This window comes from Phocoena sinus, chromosome 1, assembly GCF_008692025.1.
Source record: "Phocoena sinus isolate mPhoSin1 chromosome 1, mPhoSin1.pri, whole genome shotgun sequence".
NCBI classification, from domain to species: Eukaryota; Metazoa; Chordata; class Mammalia; order Artiodactyla; family Phocoenidae; genus Phocoena; species Phocoena sinus.
In genome coordinates, this window is record NC_045763.1 from 165,291,561 (window position 1) to 165,305,031 (window position 13,471).

Genomic DNA, 13,471 nt, shown 5'->3' on the forward strand with positions numbered 1-13,471 from the left:
TCAGTGCACTAGGACCAAAAACAGAAGTAAAAGATAAAAATTATTTGTAGATTTTATGAAAATGTGTGTAGAACATGCAAAAGCGCCTATAGGTAAATAATTAGAAATAGTAAGAGAGGGGCTTCCTGGCGGTCCAGTGGTTAAGAATCCACCTGCCAATTCAGGGGACATGGGTTTGAGCCCTGGTCCGGGAAGATCCCACATGCCGCAGAGCAGCCAAGCCCGTGGGCCACAACTACCAAGCCTGCACTCTAGAGCCCGCGAGCCACAACTACTGAAGCCCGCACGCCTCGAGCCTGTGCTCTGCAACAAGCGAAGCCACTGCAATGAGAAGCCTGCGCACCGCAAGGAAGAGTAGCCCCCACTCGCCACAACTAGAGAAAGTCTGCGCACAGCAACGAAGACCCAATGCAGCCAAAAGTAAATAAAAATTAAATTAAAAAAAAAGATAGTAAGAGAGTTTAGCATGGTTCCTGGATGTAAAATCTGTACATAAGAATTGATTCTATAGGCTTATTGTGATCATTTTGCAATATACAAATATCAAATCATTATGTTGTACACTTGAAACTAATATAATGTTGTATGTGAATTGTACCTTGATTTTTTAAAAATTATGTACCAAAAAAGAATTGATTTTATCTTTATAAACAATCAACAGTTGCTTAGAAAATGAAATAACATTTATAATAATATCAGAAAATATCAATATAGTTTAATAAATCCAATGAGAAGTATAAGACCCATGTGAAGAAAGCAGAACTTTATTGAGAGAAATTAAGAAGTCTTAAATAATGGAGAAATATATTCCAGTTCATGGGTTGGAAGAAGCAATTTGTAAAGATGTGACTGTTTCTAAAATTGATCTGAACTTCACTGCAGTCCCAACAGTGTTTTTGTTATTTGATGTTTTGTGTTTTTGTGTGTTTTGTTTTTAAGAACTTGACAGCTGTTGTGTTATAATTTACATGGAAATGCAAAGGGCTAAAAGTAGTTAAGACTCTTGAAGAATAATGTCAAGGCGGGAGAATTTGCTTTACCGAATGTCAAGACTTTTTGTAAAATTATAGTAAGACACTTACGGTAGTGGTGCAAGGGCAAGAAATAGTCCAGTGAGAGAATGGGGAGCCCGGAAAGAGACCCACACTTGATTTATGATCAAAATGCCACTGCAGATACATGGGTGAGATGACAGCCTAATAAGTAAGTAGTGCTGGGACAATTGAGTGTCCATGTGGATTAGAATGGGATTGGGCTCCTACCACACACCATAGCCAAAAATTAATTCTGTGTGGATTATAGAATGAAATGTGAATGGCAAAACAAAAAAGCTCTTATAAGAATACCTTCATGACCTTGGAGTGGGGAAAGATTTCTTGAATAGGACACAGAAAGCACTGACTCTAAAGGAATTTAGAGATTGAGAAATTTGAATACATTAACATTAAGACTTTACCATAATCAGAAGACACCATAAACAGAAAAGGCATTCTAAACATGCAAAGACTGATCTTGGTATTAAAAGTCAAGAATAGCTGTTATCTCTTGGGAGAGAGAGTGATTTGGGGGCACAAGTCAAGCTCCTAGTATGCTGGTAATATCTTTCTTTCCTGGATATGGTGCTAGTCACACAGGTGTGTTCACTTTGTGAAAATTCATTAAGCTGTGCCTAGAATTCGTACACATTTTAATATGTTACCCTTCACTATACAGGTTTTTTTTAAAAAAGGAAAGCCACTGAGAAATTATTTGTAAAACATGTATCCAACAAAAAGCTCATGTCAAAATATTAGAGGACTCCTACAAATCATTAAGAAAAAGGTGAACATTTCAGGGACTTCCCTGCTGGTCCAGTGGGTGAAACTCCATGCTCCCAATTCAGGGCCCCCGGGTTTGATCCCTGGTCAGGGAACTAGATCCTGCATGCATGCCACAACTAAGGATTCTGCATGCTGCAACTAAGACCCAGCGCAGCCAAAATAAATAAATAAATAGTATATATTTTTAAAAGGTGAGCATTTCAGTAGTAAAGTGGGCAAAATAATTGAATAGATACTTTAGGAAAAGGGAAATACAAATGCTTATTTTTAAATGAAAAGGTGCTCAGCTCATTAATCATTGGCAAAATGAGCTTAAGACTAGATTGGTATTTCTCTACACCTAACTTGGCCAAAAAGAAGAATCTGACAACTCCCAAGTGCTAGTGAGGATGTGGAACAATGGAGATTGTACTAGGAGCAGAAACTGACATGACCACTTTGGAAAATAGTTCATAATTACATAGCAAACATGATATATCATGTGACTCAGTAAGTCCTCCCTTGGGGAATGTGTGCTTAGGTGGAGCAGAGCATGTATCCAAGAATGTTTGCAGCAGCTTTGTTAACAATTTCCAAAAACTTGAAGCAACTCAAATACCTGTCAACAGAAGAATGGATACAAAAACTGGTATATTTGTACAACCTCTATACTATACTAATTCTGGAAAATCATAAAAATGAACAAATTACAGCAACTGACAACAATTGGATAAATCTCAAGTTCAAAAGCAGGCAAAACAATTATACAGGGATGCTTTTTAGTAGCGATTTTAAAAGGCAGGGTAGTGAGGAGGAATTCAGAAGAGCATTGGGTGGGGATAGAAGGGAACTCCTGAGGTCATGCTTTATTTTTTGACCTCATTGTTGGTTACATGGATGCTTGCTCTCCGGCATTTCATTAAGCTGTACACTTGTTTTATTTGCTTTTCTGGATATGTGTTAGATTCGCAATTTAAATTTTTTTTAAAGAATAGACAGTGGGTGCAGTAAAGACCTTTTATCTTTAATGTAAGAAAACTTGTGAAAATTGAAAATGTGTTGAAATATGGCAAAATATTTCATGTGAAAAAGTAATGTGAAACAGTATTAAATACTGCTTTGAATGTCCCATTTTGGTTTTTCTGCTTTTTATACTTCTACCTTGTCATTAGTCAAAAAAAATTTTTAACAGGTATCACCAGTTAAGAACTCTTGGATTTCTATAGTAATTTTCATGTCATAAAATTCACTCATTCTAAGTGTACAATTCAGTCACTTTTGATAAATCTATAGTGTTGTGCATCTATCAGTGTGATCCAATTTGAGAACATTTTCATTGCCCCCTAAAATTCCCTCAAGCACATTTGCAGTCAAATGTATTGATAATATATTTTGAACATGGTAAGTTGATTGATTCCTGTACTTCAAATACTTCCTCATTAAAAGTAGAATAACACATTGTTGGATAGAAACTTGAAGAGTGTCAACCAAAGTCCTTTATAAATGTTAGATTCTGTAAGTTGTGGTACTATATACATATTAAATTAAAATCAACTTTTGTTTGCATCTGTTCTTCATCGATTATTTGAAATAAATGAACAAACTACAGTCGATCTCTTTCTTCACATCATTTTCTTGGTGGGGAATGCTCTTGTGTGGTTCTGGGTGGTTTTTCAGTTTTAAAAAATTTAATTGATCTATGGAAAAGATTTCAAACATACAATTACTCTTGTGGTTTTATGTGGCATTCTCAGTAGGACTGATTTCTGAGAGGATAGATCATACAGAATAGGAGGAAGAAAGAAGTGGGAAATTACACTGTAAAGTTATTCAATTAAATATGTAAATATTAAGTTATACATTATTTCCTGAAAGATTAATAGTAGCTGAAAGATTTATTGATTCTGGTATTAAATTTTTCAAACTTTAGAAATACGTAACAAATGTTTATAAAGCTTTTTGTGTCCTTGTTCTACCACTTCATGTTGAGATATGGAGTATATTATATAGGAGTAAATGTGAAGCATATATATTATGTACATTCTTAATTACGTGGTAATTTGTAATTGGGCTTCCTGGATTGGAATTTTAACAAACTTGAGTTAGTAATTTATGCTTTAGTGTTGAATATGAAGTATGGAGGTGTAGATGTATCTTGTGTCTAATTAAGCATTTGTGTGAGAAGAATAACATCAAGTGTCTCTAAGTTTTGGAAACCAAAATGATGCCTGGCTAGTTACTAAGCCAGTTAAGAGCAAATCTATATCTTCTCTATGTTGTTAAAATATTTACTTTGAAATTATTGGTGGAGCTCATTTTTATTGCTATTTCTCCGTTGCCAGGTACTTTATTACCAAGGTTGCCATCAGAACCAGGAATGACATTACTCACTATCAGAATTGAGAAAATTGGCCTGAAAGATGCTGGGCAATGCATTGATCCCTATATCACAGTTAGTGTAAAAGGTAAATAACTATGTATAATCTATCTTCCCTCTGGGGAATTTTATAATGTTGCTTCTCATTTGGAACTTTTTTGGTGGGGAGCGGGAGGGGATGTTTTATATCTGTGACAACTTATTTTAGTTGATTTTACAGTGAGGCGAAATCCCTGGGAAGAGGTGGTCATCATTCCTTCACCAAACATTTCTGAGAGATTTACTAAAAATACTTCCCTATCCATAACTTACAATCATATTTGCTTTTAGCTTTTTCTTTGTGTATATCTTTTTATTCTTAAAATTCTGTCAAGGGTGCTGACTAGACAGACACACTGTCTTTAACAGCAGATGCATCCTTCAGAAAACAGGTTTTAAAAATGTCCCCCACCTTCCAAGGGTGTGTGGTTTTCTTTGCAAAGCCCAGTGTTCTTCTGTTTTCCCACGCCTCCACTTCAGGTCCTCTCGTTCCTGTCCAAGAGAGGTTTGTACATAGGACAGCTGTGCAGAGGTGGATGAGAATCAGGCCTTCAATTAGTCATGAGTGGAGACAGGGAAATAGGACGCGTCCATAGACATCCACGCCCTGAACATAATCCTGCGGGACATTAGACGAGTGATGTATTTCTTATACTTAACTATGTTACCGTCGTCATTAAGCATGATTACTCTTAGGATTTGTTTTTTTCTATCCAATGGCAAACCATTTTTTTCCTTGAAAACAACTTTTTTGGTCATTGGTTTAAGAGGGAAGCCACAGTGATTGAATTGTTTTGTCGTTGCCAAGCATTTTATACAGCACTTTATTTAAAGCACTCAACAGTCTTTTAAAAGTAATTATTGGGTGATTGAAGATGAAGTTGTCATACTATTATTCAGAAATAACTGCACAGTTAATCCAGTCTACAGTTAATAAATCTGAAGTCTGAGACAAATCAAACAGGTATGGACTGAAATTAAATGGAGGGAACTTTTACCAATCATAGAAATATTCAGACCCATGGGTTCATTAGTACCAAATAAAAGAAAAAGGATTTTGGCCACAGACAAAAATGTTAACATGGAGAGACCATGATCCATAGCACTAATGCTGTGATACTTTAACTTCTGATGTTACTGGTTCTCAAATCCATGGTCTACTGGAAAGTATTTATACCCTACACAAAACTACATCTCTCATTCAGGAACGAACACTGTAAAATACAAAAAAAATGAAATGAAATGTAGATATTATGTTACCTTTGCATATGGTTGAACTGAAACATGTTTTATTTAAATATCTTTAGGAACTGAAGTAATCAAACATACTCTCTTGCTTTAAGGTCCCTAAGATGGGTCTGTTGAATAATACATGAACACTGAGTAGTCATTAAATGAGTCTGTGTTGAATTAGATTAAACTGGATGATTCCTGGCTCCAGAGATTACAGCAGTATACCGTACATAGTGTGCCATCTGGTTATTGTAAATCAGCTTATGTTATAGCAAATAGAACCAGAATTTAAGTAATATATGTAAGAAGTGTTCATTCATGGAAAGGTTTCCTTGGCAGCTGTCGTGTCCATTGTTTGGTACTCTGACTTGAATACAGCAGGGGAATTCTGATAATGTTAGATTTATAGGCCTTTCCGTGTCATGCACGCGATCAAGGTTGGGAAACGGGTAGGAGCACCACTGTGGTATATTACGTCCCCAAATGTAATTCACAAAACTATACTGGCCTGTGTCATCAGAAGACACCTCTTAACTAGGAAGGATCCAATTTTGTGATGTGTAAGGCGGCTTCCTCCTCCTATCCATGGGGGTCTCCCACCCTCTCTACTCCGTGCCCTCCACATGACCCTGGAAACCAGCCGCCTTCAGGTACCTGCTCACCCCAGACATGGGTCTTTATTGGCCTCAGAATCTCCTCTCGGCTTTTGCCTCTTCAGGAAACACAACCCTTTGCAGTTTTTACGTCTTTGTATTCGAAGGCCCGAAGCAGAAATTGTTTTTTCCTCCCTAGATCTGAATGGCATAGATTTAACTCCTGTGCAGGACACTCCCGTGGCTTCAAGAAAAGAAGATACGTATGTTCATTTTAATGTGGACATTGAGCTCCAGAAGCATGTTGAAAAATTAACCAAAGGTTTGTGATGCTAAAAGTAGAACTGTATTCAGAATGTGAGTCTTTATTCTCCAGCTTTGAATCTGTTATGTCCAGTGACTGTCATTTTAACTGAGACTAATGCTAATGAGTATGCTTGATGTTTATAAGCATTTAAGTTAATCTTCCTGGGCTATTCTCATTTTACATTTTGTCCTTTCTTATAAATGCCATGAAATATAGAGCTGTGCATACCAGCAATGCAGGAAGTATATTATCTACAGATGAGTAATAAAATTTTTTTAACTTCCTTAAAATGATGGTATCATACTTGGACTTTAATGCTGTTTTCAAATGTGACTTTATTTTCACATTTATTCAGACCTCAGACACAATCACGATGACAAGGAGATGGGTTCCATAGCTGAAGAGACTAAGAAATGTGATCTGCTATCTTAAAGATCTATGAGGTTTTTAAATAATAAAATGCCTCTGTTATTGCCGTGGAAGGGAGAAGAGAAGCTACTCTCTTGTGGACATGGCAGGGTCATACACCTGGGGACCGAGGTCACCGGTAACCTAACAATTGTAATCCTTTCGTGTGTGTTGGTAGCAGATGCTAAATATGCCCATCTCTGGAATTCCCTGGCGGTCCAGTGCTTAGGACTTGGTACTTTCATTGCTGGGGTCCGGATTCAATCCCTGGTCGGGGAACCAAGATCCCACAAGCCACGCGGCTCGGCAAATAAATAAATAAATACGCCCATCTCTCCCTCACGCACATCCCTTTGTCTCCTAAGTGATTGGCTTTTCTTTCCTTCCTTGACATGTGAAGCGCTCCGTTTGGACCCAGGTGCCAGGGCTGTGCACACATTTCTGAACATTGTTAAACTGGTCACTTGTGAGTTTTGTCATCAGTGAAAGTATTAGACGTATGTTAGTTGTCTTTAAAAGCAAAGCAAGATCCAGCACCGCTCTGGTTAAGCCTTTGTTAATAAGGAGCCAGATAACAGGGAGACCCTGACGTCCTTCCGTCTCTTTCGTTGCCTTTAGAAATTAATTGTTCTTGGCTACACAGACGAGGCGATTTATTATTCTGTTTTTAGCTTTTCTCTGTGGGGAGGGGGAGAGAGCTTATCTGTTGGGCTTTGGGGAGAGAAAACTATCTACATGTTTCATCACCACTTGTTCACTGGGGGAGGGGTGGGATAGGCGTGCTCTCTAAGCCCTCGTCTTGCTTAGCGCTGTCTTCACACAAGCACATGTCATTCCAGGAAAAACAAAACAGGGCTTTGGACACTGAGAAAGGTATTAGGAAGCAGTTAACAATTAAAAACTGAACCAGCTGTTGTTCAGACTCCCAAAAACTGAGTTTTTGAGTTTTTGTTTCGAGAAACTAAGTTTGGATTTTTTGATGAACTCTTTTACATGCCTTTTCTACTTAATGCGTTTCTATGAGTAGTGTTAATACTTAACAAGTATCTTCTGTGGGGGTTTTTTGGTAGTATTTTCTATTCTTAATATTTTATAATTCTACCTGTGGATGAACTTATTTACATTCTTGAGTCATTCTGGCTCAAGAAGTTTTGCTCTACTCCGTAGAATAGGATGATACGGAGACATGTCCCTCTATTCAGGTACAGATGAGTTTTGGGGTGGCAGCCATAGTCAGTCGTGTCATCAGAGAGATTGTCTGACAGAGGTTACTTTGTAAAATTATGACAATTGTTGCTTGTTCATAGGCTTCTGGTGATCAAAGAAAATTTATTGACACTAGAAATGTGCTGTCTGTGGCTAATCTGCTTTGCTTTAATTCCTTAGGTGCAGCTATTTTCTTTGAATTCAAACACTACAAGCCTAAAAAAAGGTTTACCAGCACCAAATGTTTTGCTTTCATGGAGATGGATGAAATTAAACCTGGGCCAATTGTAATAGAACTGTAAGTGATGCACGTACAGAATTAGTACTAATTTAACGGTGACTACTCTCTCTTCTTAATATGTAACCTTGGAATAGATCAGTTATCAATGGCTTTTCTATTGTGGTTACAGATACAAGAAACCCACTGACTTTAAAAGAAAGAAATTGCAGTTATTGACCAAGAAACCACTTTATCTTCATCTGCATCAAACTTTGCACAAGGAATGATCCTGACATGAATACCCTGGAACTTCTGTGAATCTTACCACTCAGTAGAAACCATCCTAGCTCTGTGTAGCACATTCGCCCTTCAACAGGCAGGAAGCAAGCCGTACCCAGGCCAGCAGGCCAGAGTGAGTCCATTACAAAGCTGTAGCACAGAATTCAAAGTCCAGCACGTCACTGATGTAAAGACTCCTTTGGATACAGGCTTATTGTAGATCTTAAAACATTTTCACTTTTCTATTAATTGTGCAATGAATAGCCTCTTCTCTAATTTGCCACTATTCCTGCCCTGCTTCCTGGAACGACACTGTTGTGGGTGGAATGTGCTCACCTTCACACTTAATACAGCAATAAGAGTGTGCTAGAGTTTACACACCTGTCCACTTCTGCTCCAATATGCTCTTCGGTTTTTTGAGTTAATGTCAAACTTTGGGTTGATGTGGGTAGGACAGTATGAAACTGCTTTGAGAGGAATTGGACCAATTATGCTGCCCAAGGTCAGTCTGGAAATTTATAGGCTGCTCCTCAGAGACGGCCTTGATTCACCCTGATCTCATGGTTCTCCTGCTTAGAAACAGTGTGCCTTGGCCAAATCAGCATCCCATATGGGCGTGTTCGCAGGTGGTAGCTGTGATTTTTCCAGATGACCGGATCGTTTTTCTGAAAGTGAGCATATTTTTAGTCATGTTGATTAGCTTTTTTCTACATCAGATCGTTACTCTTTCTGATAGTGATTCTGGGGTTAGTGATGGAACCATCTCAGAATAATTACAAATTCTTAGTGGGTTTATAATGTCTTCTAAGTCATGTATAACCTAAAAATAATTTGAGTCAGATGCTAACAAGATACCGCAGGAATAACTGCTGTTTTTCTGACAACTGATTGTGAAACCTTAAAACCTGCATACCTCTTCTTATAGTGATGAGTATGCAAATCTGGAGAGATTCTATTTTTTTTTTTATATAGGTAGATAGGATTGCCATTTATTTCCTATGTAGATATACTGACATTCATCCATATGGAAATATTGCAGGTCATTAGCTTTTTATAATTTGACTATTTACATTCTTTTGACTTAATAATGGGGCATAAATAAAACTTTCATAGAACACACAAGGTGGATATTTAATACACAGAACATTTAAGATTTGGGGTGGGCATTCTGTGGGTTAGATGTGGAGCCCACATATTTAATATTCACTATTTCAAATGACCAATGCTAGCATGAGGGGAACGCGGTGCCAGTACTTGGCCTACTTTTAAACTCGTGTAATAAGCCTAGTCAATACCGTTCAGTATGTTTGCTTTTTAAAATAAGTAACCACAATTAAGTTCTAGCCCTTGCACTTCAAGAGATCTAGTCTCCACTTTCAGTTGTCTGTTAGGTCAGTTCTGTTTACTATGATGGATGTTAAAAAACTGTATGAGCCTGAAGAATTCTCAACTCAATTTAGTCTTGCTTCCCTCTTGATTAGTTTAATTCCAGATGATTCCATCCACAGTAGCTTGAGGGGATGAGGAATTTGCCTTAATAAATTACTTTGTTGTTCACTCAACTCTTAGACTGTGAGTTGTCAGCCCCGTGCCCTGCCCGCCCCAGACTGTAAGCTCCTCAGGGGGCAAGAACCACACGTTCTCCATGTCACGTACATTTTCTGAGGTGCTTGGCAGCGCTCTGTACCCTGTGGAGTACTCAGTACCTTTTGTTTGATGTTGCTGACAAGACCTAAAAATAACCCCTTAAAAAACCTACCATTAAAATGTAGCAAAACTGATACATTGTTCTTTCTCTTTTCTCATAGACCATAAAGACATGTATATCAAGGTGATAGTTTGTCACATCTGCTGTCATTCACAAAAGTATGGTTTAGATGAACTACAAATGCCTTTCATCAGTGTTAAAGAAGCTTAAATCGAACACGGCTGATTAGCTTAGCTTTGTAATTCAGACCTGAATGAAATAACAAAACGAGCGACTGTCTCGAAGCAGTAGACACAGAATACTCCACATCCCACAAATTATTATTTACTTTTCGATGAAAAGATCAGCCATTGAATAGTAACCACAACTACAGCAGACTTCCAGGCTGAAACGCTGCTGCTCGGTAACTGAGATGACTTTAGCAACTAAGCCCAGAAAGACAGTCAGTTAGCTGGAGATGACTTCTGAAACAGACGTAATTTTCAAGCCAGTTGGGGCTGCTGTGACTCAGGGTGATGCCCCCCACACCCTCTCCAAATTGGCAGCTTGCCTGGGCTGGGCTGCCGAAGGGGTGCAAACAGAGGTCTCTGAGAGGCGGCAGGGACGGCAAGTCTGGGGCCGCTCGGCTAAGCCACAGGTGGCAGTTCTCTACAACTCAATATGAAACACAGAATAAACACCAAAAAGGCTGTAGAGGTTAAAAAAGAAAAAGACTGCAGGATTTGATGTTGAGATAGATTTAATTTACCTTTGCTACTATATTATCTTCCTAACTGGTGTAATCTATATTTAAATACTATTTAAAAAATTTATCTTAACTTCACTATTATTTCACGTCCTGAAGAGATTGATATACTCAAAAGCTGTCTTTGTGACTTAATCTTTTTATTTTACATGGTTAAAAATAACCTATGCTGTTAACTATGGAGTTTTCCTCTTAATTCTTGATAATAAACAGGACACAGAGATGGAATTCTCTTTTCCTGAAAAACTCCTTATGTATTCGTTATGAACTTTGGAAGAGTTGTCTTCTTTCAACGGTCCGTATCTTTCTAAAGTGGCATCTTTTAGTTTAGTAGAAAGAAAAAATTTTGTTTCACAGTGAAGCATTTGCTTTATCTTATAAGGTATTCTAAGAGGATTAAATATCCTAATGGTGACAAGTCACGGTGCAGACTTCAGTAGTATCATTACATCACAGAACTTCAGAGAATGCGGGAGTATGATCTAGCCGTGAACAACAATATCAACCTTTTATAATTCTGATTTAATTGAAATCTTAAAACTTCTTGAAATGTGCTACAAAGTTACTATAGTTTAAAGTGTCTGATGAGTTAGTTCTTAGAAACATTGTTTAAAAGACCTGGTACAAGTAATGTATAGCAAGTATGATGCAATCCTAGATTCTCAGATTTACTGATTTTTAAATAGAGGGGCCAGTATTCAAATATGAATTTTGGAATAGGATCAATCAACAAAAAGAACTGAGTTCAGCCCATGGTTGCTGACCTAGGGCATGTTACAAGCCTCACAATCCTAAATCATTCTTTCTCATCGTATTACCTACTCTTTGCCCTTTTTCGCCATACTCCTTGAAAGTCAGCGGCAAGGTACAGGAGAAATAACAGACTCTCTGCATTTTTTAAAAGAAATTTTCTTACTTTTATGGTCATGACACATCATTTTCATTTTTCTGTTATGCACCCTAACGCAAGAACGGTAAAAGCAACAATATCAGGTCAAACAATTCTTGCTACATGTAAACGCATACTCAGAAAACCATTCTCAACCAGGCAGAGCCACAGAAAGCACGTGAATGCTGTCCAAATTGGCGAACTGACTTCTCTGAAGTAGAAGGAAGACATATCAGTTGTGGTGCTTCCCGGTGACTTTGAGGTTGAACTCATGAGCGGTGAGCCAGGGAAGTGTGCTGCCAGGTCACCATCTTCAGTTCTGGGAGCTTGAGTTTACATGTTTCCAAAATGGTACAAGTCTCGTGAGAAAACAATGAATCAACAGACAGTTGGGAAATATTAATAACCAAATTTTTATGAACTGTTACTACAAAGAACTTCAGCAAGAGGAGAGATAAAAGTTTAGTGATCTTTTAGTAAACATTTTTAGCGTAACAGTCGTTGCGACCAGATATTTTTTAAAAATCAAGCTTATAAATACGGTTGCTGTGTATTCAACTGGTGTACACTAAAAATAGGATAATAAATGGAAATACATGTTCTTATAGCATTTCCACAGGAAATGTTCGTATTTTTCGCGGCATCCTAAATCATTCAGCAGTTACATATATACATTAACTAAAACACAGGTACTCTGTATTGCACATTTCAAGGTTGTAAGGAGGCTCTAGCTCACAAGGTGATTTTTACTTTGGGGCGGGGGAAATGATATTTTTTAACTGTTTGGCTCAAAAATGCACACTGCCAGGGCAGCTTAGTTCTAAAAACAAACCTTTTAAAATCAACTTTTGGATTTTGAAGCCAGTGAAAATCCTCTACTGTCATGAACAGTGCACAGTCCACTTTCTCTCAGACTAAATGTCCGAGGTCAGTTACGGGCTCTGTTTGAAAGCCTGCGAACAGCCCTGGCTAGTGCTCTGAGAGGCAGGCGGGGGCTCACCTCTGGAGCCGGAAGCCGGTGAGTCTCTTACAGCAGAGGAAGGTGGGTAATCCTGGGGGCCATGGGTTGGGGGTGGTAATCGGGTACCAGGGATAAAGTACTCTCTTGGGCCAAGAGAGCCTAAAGGTCTAAAAGGTGCGTGTCCTGCTAAGAATTCTCGAGGGTCAAGAGGCAGGTCCCGTTTTCCTGGTGGAACACCTGGTGCATATTCTCTTAAGCCTAGTGGTGGACGCAAACCAGGACCTGGAAAAAATAAAATTCAGTCATGTAACTACATATGAACATATCTAAATTTAGATGATTCCATGTATGTTAATCTTTAATTCCTCATACCCCTGGAAGTCAGGTGGTGGCATCCCCACTTTATAGATGAGGCAAACTGAGGCTCAGCAAGTTTAAGTTACATGCCTGTAGCCAGCCAGCCATGAAGCAACATAGGCTGGATTTAAACGTGGCTCTACCTAGCTTGTGGTTTTTTTCAACAACACGATTCTGCTGTCTTTATCTCACAAGAGCTTGATTTGTACTTAGAAGTACTATATATCATACTAAGACAATAGATTATGAAATAAGGGCTTCACTGTTAGTAAATTTTGATAAGGGAATTCCACTGTTACTGTATCAATTAAAAACTCATGCAGTAGTCAGCATGGACCTACATATGCCAT

The 13,471-nt window shown here is 38.1% G+C and overlaps 2 protein-coding genes across 4 annotated transcripts in view; one reads left to right on the top strand and one right to left on the bottom strand.

Moving 5' to 3' along the window:
* Positions 1 to 10,242, top strand: part of AIDA (axin interactor, dorsalization associated) — a 42,661-nt gene extending 32,419 nt beyond the window's left edge. For both annotated transcript variants that reach the window (XM_032632921.1, XM_032632929.1), the window contains exons 7-10: positions 4,142 to 4,264; positions 6,241 to 6,363; positions 8,143 to 8,260; positions 8,373 to 10,242. In XM_032632921.1, coding sequence (XP_032488812.1) covers positions 4,142 to 4,264; positions 6,241 to 6,363; positions 8,143 to 8,260; positions 8,373 to 8,469 — 461 coding nt within the window. In that variant the 3' untranslated portion in view covers positions 8,470 to 10,242. The remainder of the gene's footprint in view (positions 1 to 4,141; positions 4,265 to 6,240; positions 6,364 to 8,142; positions 8,261 to 8,372) is intronic.
* A 1,565-nt stretch (positions 10,243 to 11,807) lies between these two features.
* MIA3 (MIA SH3 domain ER export factor 3) overlaps positions 11,808 to 13,471 on the bottom strand; it is a 54,237-nt gene continuing 52,573 nt past the window's right edge. The window contains exon 28 of one of the 2 annotated variants that reach the window (XM_032632877.1): positions 11,808 to 13,046. In XM_032632877.1, coding sequence (XP_032488768.1) covers positions 12,736 to 13,046 — 311 coding nt within the window. In that variant the 3' untranslated portion in view covers positions 11,808 to 12,735. The remainder of the gene's footprint in view (positions 13,047 to 13,471) is intronic. The other variant, XM_032632886.1, reaches the window with a different exon arrangement.